This window comes from Mangifera indica, chromosome 7 (assembly GCF_011075055.1).
Source record: "Mangifera indica cultivar Alphonso chromosome 7, CATAS_Mindica_2.1, whole genome shotgun sequence".
Classification (NCBI taxonomy): Eukaryota; Viridiplantae; Streptophyta; class Magnoliopsida; order Sapindales; family Anacardiaceae; genus Mangifera; species Mangifera indica.
Window position 1 is genome coordinate 12,994,426 of NC_058143.1, and position 27,260 is coordinate 13,021,685.

Genomic DNA, 27,260 nt, shown 5'->3' on the forward strand with positions numbered 1-27,260 from the left:
TTACAATAGGAAACAATAATATATGTCTTTGTTATTTTATATTAATATATTTATTTAAAATATTGACACATATTTATATTTTTAAATTATTTATATTTTTATTGTATATTAAAATAATTATCATATGTTATTTGTAATATTTTAAATAAATTAATGTTAATTTTAATTTTATTGTTTAATATATCAATATTATATGAGGAAAGAATTTTTTCATGTAAATACATGAATGGGAAAGAAAATTTTCCCCGTAGATAAAGTAAGGAGAATTCTTTTCTATAAAAAAAGAAATAAGGAATTCTTATTACCCCTATAACGGGGAAGAACCGAAGATAAAAAATAGGATTTCTGGCTCCACCATTTCGCGTTGCCATTCCTACTCTTGCCTGTGCGGAGGCTTCTCTTACAATGTAATCAAATTTTGTATGCATATTAAAACCGAGGCTACTCCAACATATATATATATATATATAGAATTCTGACAATCATAGAAAATAATAATTTTCACTGTTGGGAATTTTCGAGAGCCCCGTTTTCAGCACTACATTCTCCCATCGCCTGTGGGATAAGTCACATTAAATATGTAAAGCAACTTAGCACATTTCCCAGATCCTGCAGCATCTCAACTTTACAAGAATTATTGCCATCAGAAATCTTTTCTAACTATGGTATGGAAAATGCAATTAAGAAAAGTTCCAACACAAAATTGACTTCACAATTATCTTTCTAGCAGGGTTTAATATACATAATCTAATCAGCTTCCAGTTCAGCGCCAAATTGCTCCAGTCGTGCAGCATCTTCATCCCAATCCCGGATCATAGCATGGTTAACTACTCCATCATCCTCACTGGCATGGATTTGTCTACCACCAAACCTGAATGGGAAAAAAAAGTTTTTCAAGTGAATGAATATCGACAGGCTGATTTTGCTCCCAATACATGTCATTAATTACTTTCACAACATTTACATTCTCAAGTTCCAGCTGACTAAAACATATAAATGCTTCCAGAATGAAAGGGGTATTCTCTAGCGATGTTAGCTTCCAATTCATACGGTCTACTAGTTTGTTCCACAAGACTGGCGTGTGTATGCAGAGAAAGGAATAAAAATAGAGCAATACCAGGTCGCTTTCACTTATAATAAATTCAATTACGCTCAATCATTACTTTAAAAAAAATCTTAAAAGGGAAATGTAAAGTGCGAGGGAGAATGGCTTTTACTTTGAATTTATACTATCACAAAGAAAGGATCTTGAGGACAAGTATAAAACTAAGGGCACTTCCAAAATGTTTAATTTTCACAGTAGCAGTATATATTAAACTGCATCAAGCTATGACTGCTCATTCTCACATAAAAAAAGATCAATTTTATGTTTAAAGGATTACCATCGGCCATTCATCAAATCTATACACTTTTGAGCATCCTTCCTATCCTTAAATTTTACCAAAACAACACCCTGTGGATGATTCTCACAAACCTGCAAGCAAGACCAAAAGAAAAGAAAAGGGAAGAATAAACAATTCTGCAAGATAAATAAAATAAGGGAAGAACCTAAATTAACATTCAAATGATGAATCAAAGCTAGACAACTGAATAACTAGGAAGATATCAAGCACTTACTGCCAACTAAACAATCAATTTAAAAAAAACAAAAAAAAAAGCCAACACCTTAAGAGCATAATATCATCCATTAAGTCTTGGGAAGAGCCAGAGAAATATCAAGAAAATGCTTAAAACATATAAAAGATTATGAACAGTCTACACTTATGGAAAAGAAGAAAAGATTCACCAGAAAGCACAGCAAATATAGGAAACCAACTGGAGCTAAGCAACAAACTACAACTTCTGAACCAGTTCGGGACTATGCTAGGAATGAAACAACACTTTTGAGCACTAAGTCTACAGAAGATACAGGTTATGAAAGAATAGATACACATGAACCACACTGCCTAGAAACTACGACTTCTGAACTAGTTCAGGGCCATGCTAGGAATGAAACAATCCTTTGTAGCAGTAAGTCCAAGGAAGATAAAGGTTCTGAAAGAATAGGTGCACATGAACTACACTGCCTAGAATAACTGCAAGAAGTTAAGACATAGGCAACTGAATAAATTTTAAGAAATTTAGAGTCCTCCAATGCATTGATATCAAGAATTAGTCTCAAAAAATTTGAGAAACATAATATATCCTAAGTGACACATCTGCAGAAATTACCTGCAAAGATTCAGCATCATTTAGTGAAATTCATACTTAGATACCAGTGTCTTCAAAAAGAGAATATCCACTGAAATGGGTATTGAGAAATCAATATATTTCAATTATTAAATTGGTACCTTGACTGAGTCCACTGGACCAAGCTTTACACATTCTTCTAGAACATCTGCTTCCAATTCCGAGCGTAAATTCTCATCAGCCTGTTAACATAAAAGACAACGTCAAACCGAGGGTCATGTAAAATTCAACTGGAAACGAGGTTAATTGCATTTCAAACAACATCAACCTCTATGTTAAATCTTGGATTGACACTCCAAGCAAGAAAAATATATAAAAATATCCTGATTCAATTATTAACATTATAAAAATGTGCATAATTGGTTTTCCAGAATGATTATGACTGATTATACTTTATTTGATGAAACACATTCAAGCGTAAGCATGCCAATTCTACACGGAGTTGATGATATCTTGGCAGCCCCACCAGGAATAGGCACTTTTGTACCCCTAAATCTTCTATAAGTGAAACAGAAAAATTACGTCAGTATGAGGCCTTCCTTCTAAAGGAATCCCAAGAATTAGAATAGCAAAGCAGAGCAATTATTTCAATAATGATTCAATTATGAAAAGACAATTCAGTTTTTCTGCAACATCCTTATATAGAAAATATAGATGGGATCCATCAAAGATCTGTAAAATGGGGTTGCCTTTCACTCAAATCGTTTCTAATGTCCAACAAAGTAAATGAAGTTTTGGAATTACCCGCATTTCTGCAGGGGTGAACATATAACGAAGAACTACAGTAGCTGCAATTGTCACCTTTGCATCATCCCGGCCACCTAAGTAATTTGGAGTAAACATAATGTTAGAAGTGCACGATACACATGCAACCCAAATTTGGGGATTAGAATGTCAAAACTAGAGTAAATGCCTGGAAACACTTGTTGAGAAATAAAGATTGAATTATCATAGTACAACTTGATACTTCAAGGCTTCAGCCTCTTCACACAAATTACAGTTTTATCATTGATGGACGTTTTTTCTCCAAGAGTCCAAAAAGTCTATTTCAAATGGATTGCATTGACATATGTATGTCAGATGTGAGGATTCTGTTATTTAAAGAAATAAAAATCATACTCAAAATTATTTGACTCTAAAGGAAGATTGTACACAAGGCTGGTTGAAATGTAAACATATAAGTTATTCCAGCATGTGAAAAAATTACCCTTTCATAATACACGAAAAATCCCATATTGAGTGGTAAAAATAAGAAAACTTAATCCCTACACTATAAGATGACTAAATGGGCTGATGGAAGGGGAAAAATTATTTTGATCTAAGTTCATTCCTTCACTAGGTGGACAAAACAAAATATATGAACATATCCTCATAAAATGTGTATGTGTCATGTAAAAGTTAAAATATCAACAGAAGGGGGTAATAGTCACTAATAAACACCTCAACTATATAAAAAAGATAAAATACCTCTCAACTTCATTTTCCCTATCATCCACTCATCATTAAAGCAGATAAATGAAAGAGCTATTTCACTAAGTCCAGAAAAACGTACTATTATTCAGACATCAGAAATTAAAAAATGACATTATAAACCACAATTAGTTTCTGCTTATTGCTACAAAAGCTCGCAATATGTACATTGGAAAGATTGCAACTAGTAAGATTGAAGCTATGCTTTGTCACAACAATTTAAGATGCAAGGTCTGTTTTATCAAAATGAAAAATATATATAATAACACAAAATGCAAGATGAAAAACCTACCCCAGCCAAGCATCTTCTCTTCAACCTTCTTAAGCTTCTTTTTCTTCTTGTTGTCTACTTGCTTGGATATGAACCTATCCCCTGTATTCAGTGTTACGAAAAGATAGTCATTTCAACTATTAAGCCTCAAATAATTGTGCAAACAAAACATAGAGATGTGTTCAGCAACCAACAAGAGGCAAACAACAGTGATCATCATCATCCTTGGCATTGTCCATTAAAGCCAAAAGTAAAAAGTAAAATAAATATTACTAAAACCTTTCTGCTCGAACTTAGCTTGGGTGACCGACATAGAGATCTTTCCACCTGGACGAAAAGGAGCTCCGTCCAATATTTGAATAGCCAAAGAGACTGATGGTTCCTAATATTCACATGTATATATAATATACTGAGATTTTACAACATGACATGTTATAGATAAAAAGGAAAGCAAATCGAGAAAGTACCTTAAGATATGTTACAAGAGCATCACCCTTCTTTCTTCCAGTCTCTTTATCAACATAGATTTTAACACGAGGTTTTTTTGTTTCGGGGTCCTAAAAGAATCATCATACGCATAAATTTTCAGGTTTAGCTGGGTTCAATAATCCTGAATCACCAAAGTTTGATAATATCTAAGACAATGATAAATCAAAATACATCAGGCACACGAAGGTGTTTAGATTATCTAAAAATTGAGATACAAATGAATAAACAGAACAAACACGATATATCAAATTGAGTTCTCTTGTGTCTCATTAAATAAATTTTTGTCATTCTTCTCAACACAGAAATCAACATGGTTTAAATTATGTAATCAATACAACATTCAACAATGGTTAAAATGATCCGCAAAAGTAACCCAAATAACAAGTTTTAAAGTAACCTTCCACAATTTGACAGATATACATGTATGAACACTCATAAAAGGTACTCAGGCCTATTAACCACATATAAATATCATGAGAAATTTTCATGAAAGAGATTGCTTATAATTGGCTTTCTACCTCCTTGATTATTCCACACTTGGAAAATACCTCCATCACCTGCAATACATTTCCCATATTAGGGTCATGCTAAGATGAAAGATTAACACTGAAAATGAAACAGTGACATGACTTACTTCCTCCTCAGTGACATCATCAGGCAATCCAGTCACATAAACATGGGTGTTGACTTTCAAATCAAACCAAGTATCAGGAGGTTTGTTAGCTTCCTGTGAAAAGGAAACAAGCTTAGCACAAAATCAAATACATATATAAGATTCTGCAATTTGTATTTGAACAATAAAAACACATATCAACATCCGCCAAATTAGAAAACAGTATCATCTTTTTTCTTTGTTAGAACTTATAAGTATACCTTTTAAAGTTCATTTTACTCAATGATAACAGGTATCTAGTAGATAACATCCGCCCAGAACTCAACTAGACAGTATAATTATAGTCAAAAGAAAGTGCATGGAGCTATTATTTCCATGAACTCTGTTACCAATGCAACGAAACATATGGCAACAGAAGAATAACAGATCAATGATGCTAATAATGGCCAAGATTAAAACAAAATGATAACATGATGCATAGAAGCCAAAATTAACTGCAAGAAAGCATCAACCGAAGATGTCTGCCTTAGTATTCTACTAAAAAATAAACTCCATTCAGGTAATGTAAGGACAACTGACAAAAACCTTCTTCTCCATTTCCTTGTCTGACTGTTTTCTCTTGCTATCATGTTTTGTTTCTGCTACCTTATTGGCACCATTAACTTGATCCTCCACAGCATCTTCCTTTACAGATGTATCAGCAACACGCACAGTTGGCAATACTTCTTCTTCTTCCAAGAAAGTCATCTCTTCCACCCTATATTGCTCATTTCCACTTGGCATGTTTTCCTATCACCCATAAAATAGGCCAGTCATATGTCTAAAAGATAACATATCAACAAATGGTGGCATTGCCAATGCTTAATAGAACACAAAGTCGTTAATTTATTTTTTCAGCAGAATGGAAGAAGGGGCATTACCCCTCAGAGACAGAAGAAGTGAGGAAATTCTAAATTAAGCCAGAATCCATTTTCAAAATCATATGGAGAAAACACTTGAGCCTACCGATCCCCTCCCTATCCACAAATAAGACAAAAATAATATTATCTGAATATAACAAGTCAAATCAATCATTTGCAGTCCCCTTCCCTTATTTAAATCTTTTTTTGGAGAAAATAAGAGGTTTTATAAAACAAAAATAAAGTACAAGAATACGAGGGACACCCTTCTTTATATCAACTTCCCTAAATGGCCAACTTATGAAAACACCCCAACAACACAAGAAAGCTGCTTTTGCATCTCAACAAGTGAATGCAACAGTAGTATTGGTTTTCTTAGTTATGACTTTTAGCAGCAAGCACAGCTAATAAATGAATAAAGTTAATGAAAGTCAGTTAACACATATTTTCAAAAAAGACTTCAGCTAGCAATTATTTGCTGCAACCTTCAACTTAAATTAGTTTTACAATATCACAGCTAAACTTTTAGCACACAGAAGTGGCTTGATTCTAGTAATCAGGGACAAACCCATGCAAGCACACAATCACAACTAAAATGCACAGTTAAGTAAAATTCGAGTATAACCATAGTTTTACTCAATAGCAAAGACCAAAATATATATATATATATATATATATATATATATACACACACATACAAGATGAAAAAGATACCTTTGAAGCTCAATTTAATATTTGGTCAACAAATTTTACATATATCAATAAAAAATAATTGACTTGCTACTGCCAAGCACCAACCTGAGGAACCCATGCTCTAAGACTCCTATCCCACTTGTATGTAGTACCATCATCATCAGTGAATTCTTCCTCCCCCTCCACGGATTCTGGAACTCCATCATGATCATCAACCCCAGAGTACGCACCAACATTGCTGGAACCAGATCCGTTTTTCAATTTCTCTGCCTCTATCTCTGCCTCTCTAACCTCTCTCTTCCATTTCTCAAATTCATCATCAACATTAGAAGGTGCTGTATTCACAGGGAAAGAAAAATTTCCCTTAAAAATAAAATGATGTAACTCATAAAATCAAATAACAAAGTAAAACAGGTCTTCCAACCTTCCTGTTCAAAGCTGGGAAAAGATGCCCTTTCCAAGCCGGTGGATTCTATTGCCTCCTGTCCCCCAACCTGATCATGATGCTTGAGAACCTTGCTGGGTTCTGCATAAAACAAAAGAGTGAAAACCCCATGTCTTAAAGACAGAAATGTTTGTTGGAATAAAATCATTAAAAAGGTTTTCACCTGCAGTGGAATAAGCAGCCTCGGGTTGAGAAATTCCCGAAAACAATAGTGGGATTGAGGACAGTGGCTGCCATTCACTTCTTCCTTGACACCAGACGAGGGTACTTTCCAAGAGGTAGCCATTTAAGAAATGTTCTGTCCACGCGAAGTAAAACAGCAAAGTAGATGGTTCAATAGCTCATTAGAGGAATTGAACATGTTACAGATGGAACAATAGTCCTGAAAGCGTGCTATTGATTGATTACTTGTAGCACTGAAATTCAAGAAAGTAGAAATATTCACCAGTGAAGTTGAAGTATTAAAAATCAAACAACTAAACCGATGATTTCAAAATAATTTCTTCCTTTAACTAATAAATCACAGCACAAATTCAAGACAACGGTTCCATGATCAAAACGAAATAGTAACTCACCACGCAACTCTGAAAGTACATAGGGACCAACATGTTGTTGATTTTCATCAAGTATATACCACCCTTCTTCACCAACTATCTCGCGATGCTCCTCGTGAGTCGGCTCTGCACCTTAAAACAAAACGAAACCTAAGCAAAATACGTATACCTTTGAAAAAAAAAAAAAACTTTCTTTTTTGATTTTCTCGAAACTCCTTTCTCTCACTGGAAAGGTAAAATCATACCAGAAATTTGTTGTTCATTATTGACGCCGTTTGAAGAAGACATGGCTTCCCTCACTTGCTTCTCCTAATCTGAGCAACCTAACCGAAGTTAAAATTGGCAAATAGAAGGAAGTGGAAAAGTTTGAGCCTGTTTGGATAACGATATTTTTGTATCCTAATGGGGCACAGGGTGTCCTTGAACCGGTTAAAAGAGAATTTGAGGACGTGTTTTGGTAAAGGAAAAAGCTAACGGCTGACAAACCGTAAAACCTGACTGAATCTTAAAAAAAATAGTAATTTGATTTGGTTTGGATTAAAAATTTTTTTTGTTTAGTTTGGATTGGGAAAATGGTTTTTGAAAACTGATCAAATGATCAACTTTTTGTTTTAATTTTTTGACAAAAATTAATTCTAATTCCCCATTATTCGAACTTTAACTCCCCTTCTCTTCTCTCTAGTCTTCAGTTAGGATTATGAGTGATAACTTCAAATTGTCGACTGAAATCAAACCCTCGACACTCCCACTCCTCTCCTCTCTAGTCTTTTACTCCATTTTCTCACACTTGGACTTTATGTATGATAAGATTATCTATTTTTCTTTTATTTAAAGGATTAATGTTTTTGTTTTTTTTACATATAAATTTAATTCAAGTTTTGGATCAATGCGAGTTCAGCTTGACTTAAGGGGATTTGAGTTTGAGTTTATCTAACCAATTCAAGCTCGACTTGCTTGAAGAGAATCAAGTTTGAGTTTAGCTACAATATCGAATTGAATCAATCTGAAGTTCAATTAGATACTGTAAATAAACAAAAAACAATGCAAATGATATCATTTTGATGTGTATGAATCAAAATAATATCATTTTATTTGATTTGAATTAAATTTTTTTAAGTTTACGAGTTTATTCATATCATCATATAAATTGCCTTTGTTAACATGGCAAAATGACTATATCCATATTTTTAATAGAAAAAATTATTTTATCATTCTTATTTATTTAATATCATTCAAAGTCGAAAAGTAAATTGATTCCCTTAATAAAATATAAAACAATTTCGGTCCTTACAATGAGAAAATTGGGAAGTTAGATTCTTTTAATTAGAAAAATTGAAAAATTCAGTTATTCCAATTAAAAAAAAAAAAACAAAAGGTTGATTATTTTATTAGAGAAATTATCTGAAAATATAATAATTCTCTTACGTTGTTTTCCACCTCTGAAAACGGAGCTTTACATGCTTACTATTAACGATGTGGATCCTGATCCTGCATATTTTTTGAACAAGCATGATGAGAAGAACTGTTAAATGAAAGAGTTTGCATAGTAATTAATATTATATTTTTTTTTCTTAAATTTAAAAAATTAAAAATTTTTTTTAAGGTTAAACTTTAAAATATAATATTTTTTCTAATAAAGTTTCTTTTTTCTCTTCATTCCTTTTTTGACGTCATCTCCAAATGAAAAATGTCTTCATCATTAGACAAAGATGACAATTTTCATCTAGAGACGAGGCCAAAAATGAAAGAGAGAAAAGAAAAAACTCTAAAAAAAATATATATTATTTTAAAATTTAATCATATGAAAAATGGTTAGTTTTTTAAATATAAGAAGAAAATAGATAATATTTTATTATTTTTAATATAATACTATTTAAATAACAAATTTACCGTTGAAGCTTAACTATTTTCATTGATTTTAATCACTTATAAGTAGATGTTTGAGTTTTTAATATTAATTTAGAAATGCAACAAACTTTAGGTAGGGATAAGTCCTTCGCCGTAAATAAATAATGAGTAGCGCTCTATATTTTTATGTATAAACAAAAATATGTTATCATATGATTAAATAGTTAAAAATTAAATATTAAATAATTCTAAATTATATAGTGACATATTTTATTTATATATAAAGTTATGTATATAATTTAATTAATAAATAATTAATTTTATAATAATAAAATCCTAATATAATATTAGAGTAGAATCGTCGAGAAAAAGTTGAGGCGATGCATAACGGGCACAGCCGTCACGAGTCGCACTCCCTCCTCCGCAACGGTCATATTCCCTCTGTCTCTCTCAAGTCAAATATAACCGTTAAAGGGAACCCTCGGCTCCTATATAAACAACAATTCACATCACCACATTCACCTTCAAAACCAGAATCAAAATCAATCTTCTTTCTTCTGCAAATTCTTACTACTATAGAAAATGGGTATTTCTCTAAATTCCACCCAACAATCTCATCACGTTCGCACACTCAAGATCTTCCAAGTTTGTAACTACATTCTACTGGGTGCAGCATCCAGTTGCATTTTCTTGACCCTTTCACTAAGGCTAATTCCTTCCGTATGTGGCTTCTTTTTTATCCTCCTTCAAATTCTTGCCATAATCGGTGCTGTTTCCGGTTGTGCGGCAGCTTCTTCAGACTCTGCCAGATGGTATGGTGCCCACATGGTGGCGACGGTCTTAACTGCAATATTTCAAGGGTCAGTTTCAATTTTGATCTTAACCAGGACTAGTGATTTTCTTCATTACTTGAAGTCTTATGTGAGAGAGGAGGATGCTGAAGTGATACTTAAGATGGCCGGTGGGTTATGTGTATTGATTTTTTGCTTAGAGTGGGTGGTTCTTAGTCTTGCATTTTTCTTGAAATATTATGTCTATGTGGAAGGTGATAATGGTGTGAAGAGGAGTGCTAAGGTGGGTCAGGCTCAAGAGGAGGATTTGAAGGATTGGCCATGGCCTTTCCAAGTTTAATTTTTTTGCTTTTTAGATGATCAGTTTGGTCATGTGCGATTGTCAGTGTGTTTTGTTCATTCATTTATTAGTATAATTTGTTGATTTCTATATATATATATACCCGAAAATGTTGAATTTATGATTATTCTTCTACAAATTCGGCATCAATATCATTTTGCAAATTTTAAAGACTACCGAGGAAGTATGAGATACTTTACATGGGAAAAACAAGTTCAATCTCCAACTAAATTCAAAGCCCAGGCCAACTCTGAAACAAAAACAGAGTATGAGTGACCACAGGGTCGGATTACTGATTAAACCAAGTTTGCCAATTTATATATAGGAGGCACAAAAAAATGAAACTCTGATTAATGGAATACAGAGGCATATTCAATATATTTTTTTTGGTTTTGGTTCTTAATTCGTAGTTAGGAAGATTTGCATGGTATCTTCCTAACTATGAATCAAATAAAAAGAAATAGAGTCCAACATCTAATAAAATGAACTAAAGTGAGATTGTTGATTTAATGTCACCAATCAGAAAACATGTATCCACAAAAACATCACCACACAGTAGGCCAACCATCTTCTGAAGGAACATGAAATGAAACAAAGCATCTACTGCAACCATCAGATGTTTGCTTAGCCCTTCTTTGAGAGCTCTCTGCTCCAACCTTCTCATCCTTGGGGGCAATCCGCAGACAAAGTCCTGAGCTTTGCAAAGACCTGTCAACTTCTTCACATTCCATCTTCCCACAGAAATTCCAAATATAAACATAGTCCTTTGCTGTGTAGACTCCACTCCGCTAGGCAACTGCTGAGAAGTGTTCGAATAGGTTCTCCACAATGACAGCGTTCGAATAGGCTCCAATAGGCAACTACTGGGCATCATCGTGCCAGCTAGGGCCATGACAGTGTGCCATCTGGGTCAATCTCAAAGAGCTTCTCCACAATATGGGTATAGGAAGTTTCATTCCGTTTCTCATCAGAGGCAATGATGCCACATCTCTGCGCCAGTTTCAAGTCACCATACTCCTTGTCCAGCCTGGGAGATGAATGTTGCCCTCTCTTGGAATGAAGTGTAGAAGAATCCGAGGTAAGGACTGTTTTATGTTTAGGATCCCGAAACAGACATGTTAAAGAAACAAAAAAAAGTCAGTAAATTTGAAAAGGTTGCAATTTGTAGAAAAGAGAATTGATCACTGAATTATCAGCTTGTTCTATCCAAAGCTTCGAATGGCTGACACTGAAAAGCTTATTCAAGATTATAAGTAGGAAGGGCTTCTTCTGTAATCATATCTCCAACCAACACAACAAAATAGTCATCTGGAAGTTCCTAGCATCTTTTCCTTAACTCCTTGACTTGCACATAGAAACCTTCTGATTTAGGTTCAGGCAGAAAGTCCATTGGTTGCCAACATTTCTCAACAGGCTTTAGGTGCACCAAGAGGTTCTGCTCAGCCCAAACCTCGGAGGAATTGAATATCTCCATCTTTTGTGGTGGCATGGAATGAGTCACTTGAATATGTACTTCTCGTGGAGGACAATAAGGCTTCTTCAGATCTTCAGCCTCTCCGTAACAGCAGAAGAAAGACAGCTCAGAGACATGAAATTTGATTCGACAATGGAATTAGGTAGTACACATAGTTTTATTAATACAAGAAAATGATTGAACAGGCAGAAACGAATAGCATCCACTTGAAACTACAGAAGAGCATCAAATTCATTGATAAACTAAATTAAAAATTTAAAAAGAACTCTTCCACCCGCCCACCTTAAATAATTCCAGTAGAACAAATGAATGGAACACAAAACGAGCTCCATCAGTTTAAATAAAATGGCAGAAACGTATGAGATTCATAAATAAAAAGACCAAGATAACAAATTGTTTTTGTTTGAAATGAAAACATTTTATTTTCATGAACTGTTATAGAGATAGGGAATGATGATGAGACAGATGAGAGAGAGAGAGAAACTGGGAGAAAGAGAAAACACTAACCGTTAGAGAAGAGATATAGTTGTTGGATAGAGAAGAAAAGACCGTAATGAGCAAATTATGATTTTTTAAAATTAAAATGAGGAGGGAGAAATTGTTAGATTTTTATATTTAAAAAAAATAATTACTTTTTAGTTTTTTAAAATATATTAGTTAAATAATAATTTTATCTTTAATTTTATTAATAAATTTTAATATGTAAATAAATATTTAATTTTTTTAAAGCTATCAGTAAAAAATTTACCTTTTCACTAAACTTGGGTGAAAATAGTCATTTGACCTTTCAAAATTGTGATGTTTGTCCAATTATCTAGATGTACCCCAGCATTTAATTGTTTAATAAGTTGTAAATTGGCTTGGATGAGCCCAAGACCCAATTGTTCAATCCGAAAAAGTTAATTTCAAATTTAACAATATTCAGACTTTGGGTGGGTTTGGACAAAAAAATTATCTACTAAATTGTCAGGTTTAAGCTTCAATAGGGGTTATCTAAGCTCAAACGCAATAAGATCCGAAAAATATAGTTTGATTAATTTATATTAGTGCTATATTTAGGTAGGTTTTCCATGGGAACAGTCAAGACCCGCAATGATTCCTTAAGGCATAATTGATGCCTCAAAACCATGTCAAATGAAAACTCATACACATCCCAACACAAGTTATTAAGAGTTTCATATATAGATAATAATGCTAAGGATTATCTGTAAAATCTGATATCTCACCTACTTTATTTCTTAATTCAGACTTCGAAACACAAGGAAATTCTGTGTTAAAGACTCCACAACCTTATTGGAGTTACTTAATCTTATGGGGCTTAATGGATATTTTACATAGAGGGGTAATTGGTGTTTTCTACCACATGTGCCGAATTACATTATGATAGAAATTTATGGGTTAATAGGGATTTTTCAAGCAATTGAATTTTTTAGACTATATTTGTAAATAATTTACTTATGATCAATTGAAAAAAATGTTTTTCTTATTGATATTTTCGCGTCCAGTAAAACTATATATATACACACACTTTTAAGTATATATATAATATGTTATCATATAATTAAGTAATTTTAAATTAATAATAAAATGATATTTAATTACAATTGTTGAAAAGAAAAAAAATACTCCAAAAAGTTTATTAAATATATTTGGTACCCTGAGTTTATATTAATTTTCAGATTTATGTTTAGAAAGTTTTGATTGAGTAAATTGATTAGGAAAAGAATTACTTTAATATAGTATTCTTTTTTTTTAGTTTTTTTTTTCCTTTCTTTTCTTTTTAAATTGATGTAAAATAATACATATATTGGATCTGAATCCACCTATGATGGGTCCAACCCACCCAACCCGTTTGCCTTAACTACCTTGGTGGCAATTGGGCACATATTAAAGCCCCAGCAGCTGCCATAAAATAAAGTTACACATTTTTAGTTTAACGCAAGTTTGCTTGCCTCCTCCCAATTGCAGAAAAGGCACAAAAGCCTCCCAATACTAAATACACTAAACTTCTTCCTATAGAATCCAAATTAAAATACAAAAAACAAATAGTGCTATGGAAAAACTAATCCAAACGCGCCTCGGATCGTATTCAATTCGAAATAGAAGTAGATTCCTAAATCCGAGTACACAAATATACCGTATTTTCAATTTACAGAATTTGGCATAATTTTCCAATATTGGTATCAAAGACAAGCCAATGATTATGCCTATTAGTTTGTAAATGTATAATCCGATTATGCGAAATTTTTGCTTAAAATTGTTTAAAATTCGAATGTTGGAGTTTGAATTAACTTGAACAAATTGCATAAAATTGGAAGTTAGAAACATATTAGTATGATGCTTGGATATTTTTTACATATTTTGAATTGAAAATCGCACTAAAAAAAACCTTAGTCGGTGAATTAGAGGCCAAAACCAAGACCCATAGCAATGTCTTCCTTACCTCAATTTAGCCGAACTTCGACAATGTTGACACTGAAAATTGTTTCTTCTGGGATCACCAATGTGGGCTCTTCAAAGCCCAAAGCTTTCATGCCAGATCGATGGCCAATTAAATTGGCTGAAATTAAGGTTCTTTGTGGTGACGTGGGTTGCAGTCCAGTTGGGAAAATTTGATTGTTTAACTCATTTGGTCAACAGGTCAACTCGCCTGGTCGACCACGTGACCCAAACCGATCAACATCCACGGGTTGTTGACGATCAACGGTTAGTGATCATCGGTCAATGGCCAGTCAATGGTCAAAGTCTAATTTGGTGTGATATGGCATGTGCAGGGATGTGAGGCTTTGTTCTAGAGCGTGGCAAGCCATGACAACACTGTTTCGATGCGTGAAGGCATGCTGGGACATTGTTTTGGCGCATGAAGGTGCGTGGGACCATGTTTTCAGTGCGTTAGAGCCCGTGAAGCCCACTTTCCAGTACGCGACAGCAATTTGATGCTTGTATTGACACCTGAGACAAATCCAGTGGATCGTACAATGCGTAAAAACATGTAATACATCATTCATACTCATGCAAACACGTAATAATACTTCAAAACACATGTTTCTGAATCATGTAAACATGTTGACTAAACACTATCACATAAAGTATAAGATGAGATAATTTGACAATTTAATGATGCATGTTGGGACCATATATAATAAATATTTAGACTTAAAAGTAAGTTGCATACTCTTAATTAAAAAAAAAAAAGATGATATATATAGTCTACTTATGTTTATGCCTGACCATTGGACTCCTATTATAAATAATCTTGTCTAGGACAAATATATAAATATTTTTTTTGATTATATAGATGCATTACAACTTGTTAAAGAGTGACGCATAATAATGAATGTAAGAAAATCTACTATTTTATCGTTTTTCTCAAATCAACGGAGTGCGAGGTAAGTGGCTTATCACAAACAACATGAAAACTTTATCATGGATAAAGTGATTTGAAGAATTATATAGGATAGTGACATGTAACTAGTCGTAGTAGTAATATATTTATTGTATCATATATTATAAATGTTAAATATGAGAATTCTGATATTGGTATAATTTAATGAAATTTTCATCCAGAATTAATATTGACACAATTGAATTGAATTTTCAAATGTCAAATATTTAAACCATAGAAGATGATTAGAAATATAATAAATTTTTGATTATGTGTCTTATATAAAAAAAAAAAAAAGGAGCTTTTGATTGTTCTTGTTGTTGGATTGTTGTTTTAGAGTACCCTCGCCCCCCTTGATTTGGCACTACAATTTTGAATGGGGGAGCTTGATTTACCGATACTTGGGGCATGTCCCTTGTACTTAACAAAAAAAGCAAAAACGTAGTTTTATTCATATCATAGTAGTTAATAAGCGGCTTAATTATTGGCATTATTAGTAATAGATATCAAATGTTTAAGCTGCCATCAAACTTAAACCTTTAGCTCTAGTTTTCTTCCGAAAATCCAACTGAAAGGCACGGCATTAACAAGAGCAACAGCTCGTTTTTTCCTAGCCTGAGCTTTATCATCCAATCTTCTAATCTTCAAAGGCAATCCACACACAAACTCTTGAGCTCTGCGGCCCTCATCTGAAAGACCCGTCAGCTTCTCTACATTCCATCTTCCTAGCAGAAAATCTAGAATATCTGCATAATCTTTGGCCGTGTATACTCCAAGGCATTGGGCAACAGCTGAGAAATGGTCAAATAGCTTACTATTTTCACCATCGTGCATCAAATGCGCTGGCATTTTAATCTTCTTCTTCATCATGCCGGCTAAAGCCAACATTGTATCATCCGGGTCAATTTCAAATAGCTTCTCCACAATCTTCGTGTATGCAATTTCGTGTCGCTTCTCATCAGCAGCTATAGTGCCGCATATTCTTGCAAGTGTCGCATCTCCATGCTCCTTGGCTAGCCTTGCTGTGTTCCCATGCGAGATGAATGTTGCTCTCTCTTGGAAGGATGTGTAGATAAATCCATTAGAAGGATTTTTCTCAAATTGAGGATCCTAATTATTTAAGACATATAAATAAATCAGTAGTTCAATTAAATAAATTTATATAATAAAAAAGTTAGAAAATTTCTTTATATGAGTTAACATTAATTATGGTTTGTGTTTAATAAAATCAAATAATTGAATAGTCTAATAACATTTTACAGATGAGTATACGTGATTAAATAAAAATTAGTCTAATACACTTAAAAATTATATTTTAGATAAACAACATTAGTGTGAGTCTTAATAAAATATTTGATAAGTTCAATTACTATATATTGACTAAATCTCTACCCTATTGAAAGTTGTTATTCAGAGAGATTTTCAGAATGGAAGATCAATCACTCCACTACAGCTAATTTCGAGAGCTCTATGAATTCAAATTGCATAGTGGCGTTTTAGATATTCTTATAGCCCTAAAAAATTTTGATTCAATATTTTATACTCTATACTTATATCCTGTGAAATTAAAATCGCATGATTTTAAGTTTGTTCGTGTAAATAAAAATCTTACAAAAGTATCTTACCATCCCTGCACCGATGAGATACTGAATAGTCTTCTCAATCTGCTTCATGTTGACACGTCCAGAGAGGTAAAGATACTTGTTGAGAAGGTCCCCATGCCTATTCTCTTCAGAACTCCAAGCCCTTATCCAACTTGCCCAAGAACTAAGACTTGCTCCAGTCTCATCCCCTACCCCATCAAGTGTATTAAGTATTGTTTGGTAAGTTGGAAGGGCTTCTTCTGTAATCATATCTCCAACCAATACAACAAAATACTCATCAGGAAGATTGTTAACTCTTTCCCTCAACTCTTTGACTTGATCGTAGAATCCTTCAGTTTCAGGTTTTGGCAGAAAATCTGTTGGTTGCCAACTTTTCTCAACAGGCTTTAGGTGCACTGACACATTCTGCTCAACCCAACCCTCCAAGGACTTGAATATCTCCACCTTTTCTGGTGGCAGACCGGAACATAGCTGCTTTGAACCTTTAACCTTTCTGCTTTAACCAACATATTTGTTAGTTAATAGAACTATAAATACAAAATTTATAAACAAAGATTATTATTATTACATTGATCTTTATATATATAGGTAGAAAAAACCACCTTGGGTCTACAGAAGAAGAAAAACTTACTTGGTATTAATAGAAAGAGTAGTAGGGGGCATGAACATGAAGGTTGTGGCATGGAATTGAAAATGGCGCTTTGGGGTTAGGGGTAAGAAGGAGAGTGTCTTGAGTTTCATAGTCATTTTTCTGATTATGTTTGTTTTGTTTAATTTGCATGGCACTGATGGCTACCTTTATAAAGACTATGTTTTAACTGGAGTCATGTACATTTATATGCTTGAAAAATGAATGTTTTCAAAATTTTACTATAGTAAGGTTAGAACTAAAAACGAATGAGATAAGTCATGGGATTATTACTATTTATTATGTCATTTATAACACTTACCTAACACCTTCGTAAGTCTCAAAGAACCTTCATTTAATACTTACGGATGGCATGCCTGTTCTTTGGGTCACTTCTGATCTATTGCCCCTGCTATATCTTCTTTTCGAAACTCTATATAAAAACAAGGGGATATTAATTAAAATAGGTAAAATTTTTTCCATTTACACCTTTTTAGGCAAATATACAGTAATTTTACTTTTATAAGCAAATTTTTTTGTAACTCCAAAAATACCCTTTCAGCCCTGTATACGTAGACACTGGAAGAAAGGTTTGAGTGCGTGGGTGCGCGCTGTGTGTACAGTACGTGTGCAGTGCGCACACTGTACACAGTGCATATACAGTATGTGCACAGTGCGTGCACAGTGCATATACAGTGCACGCACAGTGCGTGCACTGTATACTGTGCATATATTTTATATATATATATAATATTATATTATTATATATATAATATATAATAATATAATATATATTTAAAAATTATTATTATTATTATTTATATATATTATATTAAATATTATAATATTTAATATATATATATATTTATTATATTTATATATATATATATATATAAAAGAAATGGTGCGCGCACTGCTCACGCACTCACGCACTCAAGTTTTTCTTCCAACGTCTACGTATACAGGGCTGGGAGGGTATTTTTGGAGTTATAAAAAAAATTGCTTATAAAAATAAAATTACTATGCGTTTGCCTAAAAAGGTATAAGCGGAAAATTTTTTGCCTATTTTAATTATTATCCCAAAAACAAGAGTAAACAACACTTTTCCACATAAGTAGTGACACCTTTAAATGATATAAATGATATTTTTAATCTAAAATCATACTCTATTAAACAAATTAATGACATTATAGTAATTTTACTACTTATTAATTTTGAAAAAAGGCAAACAATTTTTTTTGATTAGATTCAAACGTTTTAAATATGATAATTTAACCTTTACTAAAGTTTAAAAACTCATCAATTAATTTAAATTTTTTTTTTTAATTTCTATATATTTTGAAACTATTATATGAGTCTAGTTGTTGTAGTATGACATTTAAATTTATAATTTGTTGTATGTGGTAATAAGGAGGAATAAAAGGGAGAGAAAGAAAATGAGAGAAAAAGGAGGAAGAAGAAAAAGAAAAGTAAAAGTAAAGAAGGAATTCTTTTTCATTTTTTCAAAATTTTAGGAAATTGAAACAATTACTTTGTCCTTTTAGAGTTAGTTTTACATTAACAAAGTTGAGAATTAAGCGAGATCGAGTTCAATAGTTTTACATTCAGTGGAGTGAACTTGTGGTTTCGCCAAACCCTAGGTTGGAAAATGTGTATTTTACTTTTCTTTCTTTTTTTTTTCTCCTAAAGTGGACATTACAAAGGGCTGGTTAGGCAAACTTATTATTGCATGAAATAAATATATGGTGTTAGGATGGTGTTATATGTGTAAATAATATGAATAATTTTATCTATAAGTAATGATATAACACCATATAATTATTTAGTTTTATAATAAAATTATGTATACTTATTTTTTATATATAATTTATATATAAAGATGATATATTATCATATGATTCGATGATTTTAAATAAAATACTTTTTTATGTGAATTCATAGGCAGGCAGATGACACTGCTGCATACTTTCTCTGTATTAGCCATTGGCAATCCACTGAAGGTACGGTCAATGTCCACATTCACCTACATGCTTAATCAATAATATCAATTGAAGAGAGAAAAGGCCAAAATGGTATTGATTCAATGTTTCACCTAAATATGACCGGTGAAGTGCACAGTGATGCCAAATTAGAAGTCTCTTAAAATTAATGAAAAACTTGAAATTTTTGTACCTTTAACCTACCAACCAATTAATCTTATCCCATTTACAGATACACGTACGGCCCTTACATTTTCGTTTTCCCCTCGATCTTTGGCATGTTTCTTGTGAATATTTTATGCAAAACTATACGTGGTTATGGCAAGAATTGACTGAATATGTATCGCCCGTAGCCAGAAAATGTAATTTTCAACCAGTAAAGTTGTAGTCGAGGGGTTTCTCCTTTTCTATACTGTGCATAATTTATGATTATGCCAATTTGCTATGGTCGCATGCCTAAGAGAATTAAAGGCTCCGGTAGAACCTAAATGTAATTATATTTTGGTCTTGACATAATAAATAATAAAATAATATTATTTAGATCAATACATATTAAAATAACATCGTTTTGATCGTTTCAAATCAAGTTTTTTAGAATAACAAACATGACGAATTGAGTACCTCAAAACTTAAACTTATATAAAGGAAGCAAGTTTCAAGCTCAATTGAGGTTGAGTCAGCTCGTGCTTCCGTGTCTCATGATATTCAAGTTAGGAAAAGGATCGGAATTTATGTATGGTCATTATCATGATCATCTCCCTAAACCAACTCATGCTTTAGCAGAACTATTCCGATGTTTTATCCCAGTTGGCTGAAAATGTATACTTGAATAAAGGTGATTATGATCAGCTTCAAAATAAGACACAGTTTCCATATGGAAATAGAATATCGAATGCGGCAGGCAAATGTATCATCATAAAAAAGTAATGATACGTTATTATATAATTATTTAATTTTAAATTAGAGATAAAATAATATCTATTTACATGATGATATGTTATTTTAGGTATAAAATTATGTATATTATTTGTGTATATATTTTTATTTATCATAAATATATTTTTTAAATTAGACTAAAACTTGATGAGAAATAGCTCTTTGCCTTTACATTATTGAAAATATTATTGACTGTACTTCGCGGCCAGCAAGGATTAATTGGGTACTTGGGAATTGGGACTTCAATAAATTTTTTGATATAATGTAAGTCGGTTGTTGAAATGCATAAAGGAGAAACTAATGAAGCAGCCAACCTGTTTACATTTTCTAAGAAAACACGACTTGCTTGGTAGTTGTATAATAAAGAGAAGAGAGAAAGGGAAGACTTTGACAATTGAATATTAAAGGCACACTACCTTCATAAATGGAGACAAGGGTTATGAGTAGATTATTTGTTACACAATTTTTGTATTGTCTGAATAATTATTTTCTACTATTTAAATTTGAAAAAAAATTATTTTCTCACTCATTATCCATTGATAAAGATGAGTCATTATGAGGAGAATAGGCCAAAGATGTGCTAAAAAAGGAGAGGGAGAGTGAAGCCATTGGTTCTAGCACCGGAAATGCGGAGGGAGAAACCCTAAGAGGAAAAATATAAAATTTTTAAATTTAATTTTAAAGGAAATTGTTAATTTTCTAAATTTAGAGAGAAATAAATAATATTTTATTATTTTTAATATATTACTAATTAAATAACGATTTTATCCCTATAATTAACTATTTCTACTAATTTTAATAGTCCATAGGTGAGAGTTTAAATTTTTAATAGTTAGCGCGTTAAAGGTTTGGTTTACATCAAACCTTGGGTGAGAATATGTCTTTTAGCCTTTTTTATAAGGAAACACGACTTTCGTTACACAATTTTATATTTGTTGAATGATTATTTTTTACCTTTTAAATTTGAAAAAAATTCCATTTTCTCACACATTATTTGCTTTGTTATTGAAAATTGTTTGATTATAATAATATTATTTTATATTATATTTTTTTAAATCTTTTCTTTTTATAATTATACTGAAATAAGCCTCTATAAATAATTGGTTGTGTTGTGCCATTTTCCGGTGTGCTGATGGAAGTCAAGGCACCTTCAACATGATTGTCGGTGCCCATACTGCAAGGATCATGTTCTTTTGCGGTTCAATGAAGATAGCTTGGTTGAATTGACTCGAGCAGTTGGCAAAGGGAACAGTGGAATACAAACCAAAATCAGAATTGGTTTTCCAGGTGTCACAGCCTGATGCAAGATTATGACTACCTGTTAAAGTCCCCATCCATTCAATGGAGTCAAAGAGAATCACCACCAAAGTCAGAGAATCAAAAGCTGTTAGATTCTTTAATATGTACACACAAAATTAAAGACCAAGAAATAATAGGATCACATCTCGAGAGACCTTCGAGCTGTATCACCCATCTTTCCTCACCTTGCTTACAAATCTTGGCCATTACCTACCACAACCTTTAGCCCAATCCAGCAACCTCCCACGTACCTAAAAAAATTGAACTCTAATCCAATAACCTTGTCAATTGATTTGAGCAAAAATCCATTTAAAAGCTATCATAAACCATTGTGATTTTAAGACTACTGATGGGACTCTGTCTTGTTGGCCCTCCACGTCTCCATTAACCCACCTTTGAACAACCTATCTCCATCCCAACCAACCCTAAATCGTTTCATTACACATTGAAGACACAAAAGATGAGAAAGAGGAAGATCGTAAGGAGGAAAGCAAACAGCATTTGAGTGAGAGTGATGACTTTGAGGAAGGTTTAGAAAAGGAAAGAAAGAATTGCATCGATTAAAAATTTAGCTGTCAACTAATATCGTAACTCTTTCCTCCCCCAAGAACCTATATTAAGTAACAAATCAATTGGATTAATTCAGCGATTCTTTCATATTAGGTAAAACCCATCTCATTATATTTCATTATAAACAATCATAACTTCGATCTTACTATCAACTTTATACTCCCCTATGACATGGTAGCAAAAAGGAAGTATAGAGCAAAACCACTATACATGGCGAACATGGACGCTATAGATGATTATATGTACAACTTAGGTGTCCGGGCATGGCAGAACCTGGTTTTAGGGATGACTGGGGAGACTTCTCATTTGAGTTCATACTTGTACCACCTGGAGACAAACACCCTTTTGAAAAAAAATTTGGCAATACTCTTTCTTCTTCCTCTCTATCTTTCTGCAAATCAAGTAATAGATAAATTATTATAGCAAAATATATATACTCACACACACACACACCAAGATTATGAAACAACCTAATTAAGACATAGATGAGGTACACATACCAGGAGAAATTGACAAGCCAAGCTTCACCCAAATATCCTTTTAACCTGCTTTACAAGATTGCTTTTCAACAACCAAAATTTATCACAATAAAACTATGTACACAAACAATATGCAAAATTAAGAATATGTCACTATATGATTGAATATTATTTTATCTTTAATTTAAAAGGCCAAAAAACTTATTCTCAAACTCTCATCCATGAAGTTTCAAAAGCCTATATGCCCACCTTCTGTCAATATTTTTAGCTAAATGATATTTTTACTTTTAACCGTAATAGACAATTTTAACAAAAATTGAGTTTTTGAGTTTTTGAAATTTCATGAATAGGAGTTTGAGAACACATCAAACCTTGGGTGAGAATAAGTCTTTTGGTCAATTTAAAACTATCAAATCACATAGTGATATATCATTGTTTGTGTATATAACATTATTCAATTTATCACACACAGAGTTTTCTATCTTTTTGTCCCCTTGATATAGTTGCAAACGAATACCATATGGCACATCAAACATTGCCAGAGATAAGCTGGTCTCGGTACAAGCCCGAGATGATGCCAGGCATAAACTACCTTTGATAAATAAACATAACTAGACTCAAACTTGATGGTGCCTTAAGGTATAATTTCCTAGGAAAAGAAATAATTTCCTAGGGAATAGTCAAGACCCACAAATGGTGCCTTAAGGTATAATTGATGCCTCAAAAACATGTCAAATGAAAATACATACACAACCCAACACAAGTTATTAAGAGTTTCATATATAGATAATAATGTTAATGATTTCAAATAGACTCCACAACCTTATTGGAGTTACTTAATATTTTATCTTATGGGGCTTAATGGATATTTTACATAGAGGGGTAATTGGTGTTTTCTACCACATGTGCCGAATACACAGCATGATAGAAATTTATGGAATTTTTCATGTAATTGACTTTTTAGGACTATATTTGTAAATAATTTACTTATGAACAATTGAAAAAAATGCTTCTCATTGATATTTTCTCATCCAATAAAACTATATATATACACATATTTTTTAGTACACATATAATATATCATCGTATAATTGAGTAATTTTGAATTAATAATAAAATAATATTTAATTACATGATAACACATTATTTAATATCCAATTATATACTGTACAAATAATATTATTTTTTCTCACTCTTTAAATTTCAAAAAGATGTTTTTTATATTCATTGACATTGTCCCATCTCATAGTTTCAAAACCACTTTTATAAAATCTGCTAACATGCTACAATTGTTGAAAAGGAAAAAAATACTCTTTAATTTTTATTGAAATTAAACGACATTTAATCTCAAAAAGTTTATAAAATATATTTTGTATCCTTAGTTTATATTAATTTTCGGATTTATGTTTAGAAAGTTTTGATTGAGTTAATTGATTAGGAAAATAATTACTTTAATATAGTATTCCTTTTTTTTTAAGGCTTTTTTTTCATTTTCTTTATTTTTTAAATTGATGTAACATAATATATATATATATATATATATATATATATATATATATATATATATATATATCTGATCTAGGTCTACTTATGACGGGTCAACCCGGCCGTTTGCCTTAACTGCCTTTGCTGACAATTGGAGGAGGTTATTGGCAATTGGGCACATGTTAAAGCCCCAACAACTGCCATAAAGTAAAGCTACCCATTTTCAGTTTACCGCAAGTTTGCTTGCCTCCTCTCAGTGGCAGAAAAGGCATAAAGGCCTTCCAATTCCAAATACACTAAACTTCTTCCTACAAAATCCAAATTAAAGTATGAAAAACAAATAATGTTGTGGAAATAACTAATCCAAATGCGCCTCGGATCGTTTTCAATTCGAAATAGAAGCAGATTCCTAAATTTGAGTACACAAATATATTGTATTTTCAGTTTACAGAATTTGACATGATTTTCCAACATTGGCAACCAGAGACAAGTTAATGATTATGTCTATTAGTTTGTGAATGTATAATCTGATTATGTGAAATTTTTGCTTAAAATTGTTCAAAATTCGAATGTTGGAGTTTGAATTAATTTGAACAATCTGCATGAAATTGGAAGTTGGAAACATATTAGTATGATGCCTAGATTTTTTTACATATTTTGAATTGAAAATCACACCAAAAACAACCTTGAATCGACGAAATCAAAGGCAAAAACCAAGACCCATAGTCATGTCTTCCTTGCCTCAATTTAGCCAAATTTCGACGATGTTAACACCGAAAATTGTTTCTTCTAGGACCGCCAATGTGGGCTCTTCAAAAGCCCAAAGCTTTCACGGTAGATCGACGGCTAGAAGATGGCCAATTAAACTAGTCGAAATTAAGGTTCTTTGTGGTGACGCAAATTACAATCGAGTTGGGAAAACCAGATTGTCCAACTCGTTTGGTCAATGGGTCAACCCCTTGGGCAACCACTTTACCCGAACCGATTAACATCCATGGGTTATTGATAATCAACAGTTAGTAGTCGTCGATCAACGACCAGTCAACGATAACATAGGTCAGTCAACGACGAGTCAATGGTCGAAGTCTGATTCGGTGTGTCATGGCCCGAATAAGGTTCAACTCATTTTCGTTTAAGCTCAACTCAGGCTCAGTTCGGGCTCACTGATCTCGTTGAAACACATGTTCATATTCGTCTCATTTTATAATTTAAATGTTTATGCTCAACTCGCACCAAACTCGGGTTCGTATATACTGTCTCGGGTTCTGGCTCGTATTGAACATTCCCTCAATAAGGTTTAAATCTTGCAACCCTACTTTAGCACCATTCAAAATTCCTAAGCACACATTACCAAGTTTCTGAAAAAGAGAAGTTCGTTAAATATGCTTTTTTTTCCTTTCCTAAAATGTTTCTAATAAAAATCTCAATAAACAACTCTACTGATATGCTCATTGAGACAATGAGATAAGCTTTGGGAGATAGCTCCAGGAGGGCATTTATTGTCGCTGTGAAGCTCCGTTGTAGGGGCTTGAGGTAGTCCTTGACATCACCAACTGTTTTGAAAGGTTTTGGAGAGATAAACCTTGTCAATAGTTGAACGGCGTTGCAGTTGTGGTAGTTGAACAATGTTTCAACTGTGAGTGAATAGAAGAGTTCGACGACAACTTAGTTTAGTTTTGGGTTTAGTTTCAACAAAGAAGAAATAGCAAGAAGATAAGTGAAAACTGATTAGGTTTTTTTTTGGGTTTCATTTAAACTTTAAATGCTCTCAAACGACGACATTTTTTCATGCAATAGAAGGCCAACAAAGCAAGCTTTTGAAAAACAATTAGATAATAGACAACCAACTCAGTGCAATAGAAGAGAAAACCAACTTATAAACTAGCAAGCTCAACTCGACTCATTGAGCTGACCGAGTCGAGTATTATCCTATTTAGGTTCGGGCTAGTTCATTTCCTGATTTTTGCTTAGGCTCGTGTTCGTATTCATGCTTGTTTATAACAGGCTCATAAAGGTGCATAAGGACATTGTTTTGGCTCTTAAAGGTGTGTGGGACCACGTTTTTGCTGCGTCAGAGCACGTGAAACCCATTTTTCAATACACAACAACAATTTGATAGTCTGATAGTCTAATGATTCATCTTGAGACTATGTATAATAAACATTTAGACTTAAAAGTAAATCGCATACTCTTAATTAAAAAAAATAGATGATATATATAAATGATGCATTACAACTTGTTGAAGAGTGACACATAGTAATGAATGTAAGAAAATATACTATTTTATTGTTTTTCTCAAATCAATGAAGTGCGAGGCATGTGACTTATTGCAAACAACATAGAAACTTTATCATGGATAAAGTGACTTGAAGAGTTATATGAGATAGTGGCATATAACTAGTCGTAGTAGTGATGCATTTGTTATATCACATATTACAAAAGCCAAAAGACTATGTCCCACCCAAGTTTAGGTGCGTACTCAAAGTCACACCCGTAAGGTTTAAAAAGTTAAAAGTCTCACCCATCTGTTTATAAACTTAATTAGGATTAGGGGTAAAACCGTTATTTAATAAAAAAATTTAAAAAACTAAAATTTTATTGCGTTTGCCCCCCTCGTTGGAAAACTCACAATCCCCCTCCACCCAAAATTTGAAAAATCAAAATTTTTCCCTAAGGTTTGCAAATCGTCATCGAAGATAGTCGTCTTCGGTTGTGTTGGCTCTCCTTTTTGGCTTATCTCTCATTGTCGATCAAATCTCAAGCACTAGAGAACCTGCTT

The 27,260-nt window shown here is 32.7% G+C and overlaps 3 protein-coding genes and 1 pseudogene across 5 annotated transcripts; 1 reads left to right on the forward strand and 3 right to left on the reverse strand.

Annotated features, from left to right (window-relative positions):
* Positions 1-485: 485 nt before the first annotated feature.
* Positions 486-8,018, reverse strand: LOC123221017 (splicing factor U2AF-associated protein 2). Of its 3 annotated transcripts, none has more exons than XM_044643682.1 (15): positions 7,909-8,018; positions 7,685-7,795; positions 7,273-7,407; positions 7,089-7,190; positions 6,770-6,999; positions 5,658-5,861; positions 5,094-5,186; positions 4,978-5,016; positions 4,438-4,527; positions 4,250-4,352; positions 3,992-4,072; positions 2,974-3,050; positions 2,331-2,411; positions 1,383-1,474; positions 486-871 (listed from the first exon to the last, which is right to left on the reverse strand). In XM_044643682.1, the coding sequence occupies exons 1-15, from the start codon at positions 7,949-7,951 to the stop codon at positions 748-750; spliced, it is 1,605 nt and encodes a 534-aa protein (XP_044499617.1). In that variant the 5' UTR covers positions 7,952-8,018; the 3' UTR covers positions 486-747. The 3 variants fall into 3 exon arrangements, with proteins under 3 accessions (XP_044499617.1, XP_044499615.1, XP_044499616.1); XM_044643680.1 differs by having other exon boundaries at positions 5,094-5,204; XM_044643681.1 differs by having other exon boundaries at positions 5,094-5,204; positions 7,685-7,789; positions 7,909-7,994.
* Positions 8,019-10,030: 2,012 nt separating this feature from the next.
* Positions 10,031-10,734, forward strand: LOC123221018. Its single transcript, XM_044643683.1, has one exon. The coding sequence runs from the start codon at positions 10,094-10,096 to the stop codon at positions 10,640-10,642; it is 549 nt and encodes a 182-aa protein (XP_044499618.1). The 5' UTR covers positions 10,031-10,093; the 3' UTR covers positions 10,643-10,734.
* A 395-nt stretch (positions 10,735-11,129) lies between these two features.
* On the reverse strand, positions 11,130-12,116 carry LOC123221495 (annotated as a pseudogene).
* A 3,815-nt stretch (positions 12,117-15,931) lies between these two features.
* On the reverse strand, positions 15,932-17,891 carry LOC123220070 (stearoyl-[acyl-carrier-protein] 9-desaturase 5, chloroplastic-like). Its single transcript, XM_044642071.1, has 3 exons — positions 17,737-17,891; positions 17,127-17,598; positions 15,932-16,611 (listed from the first exon to the last, which is right to left on the reverse strand). Exons 1-3 carry the CDS (start codon positions 17,850-17,852, stop codon positions 16,033-16,035), a joined length of 1,167 nt encoding a protein of 388 aa, XP_044498006.1. The 5' UTR covers positions 17,853-17,891; the 3' UTR covers positions 15,932-16,032.
* Between the last annotated feature and the right edge of the window lie 9,369 nt (positions 17,892-27,260).

Bases quoted from the DNA above. Each gene is read 5' to 3' on its own strand.
- LOC123221017 (XM_044643680.1), bottom strand. From the start codon at position 7,951: ATGTCTTCTTCAAACGGCGTCAATAATGAACAACAAATTTCTG. The intron at 4,353-4,437 runs GTACTTTCTCGA...TGTGAATATTAG, and splicing joins CTCTTGTAACATATCTTAAG to GAACCATCAGTCTCTTTGGC. The intron at 872-1,382 runs GTAATCCTTTAA...TTTCCCATTCAG, and splicing joins GATTTGATGAATGGCCGATG to GTTTGGTGGTAGACAAATCC.
- LOC123220070 (XM_044642071.1), bottom strand. From the start codon at position 17,852: ATGACTATGAAACTCAAGACACTCTCCTTCTTACCCCTAACCCCAAAG. The intron at 17,599-17,736 runs GTAAGTTTTTCT...TGGTTAAAGCAG, and splicing joins ACTCTTTCTATTAATACCAA to AAAGGTTAAAGGTTCAAAGC. The intron at 16,612-17,126 runs GTAAGATACTTT...TTAAATAATTAG, and splicing joins ATCTCATCGGTGCAGGGATG to GATCCTCAATTTGAGAAAAA.
- LOC123221018 (XM_044643683.1), top strand. From the start codon at position 10,094: ATGGGTATTTCTCTAAATTCCACCCAACAATCTCATCACGTTCGCACA.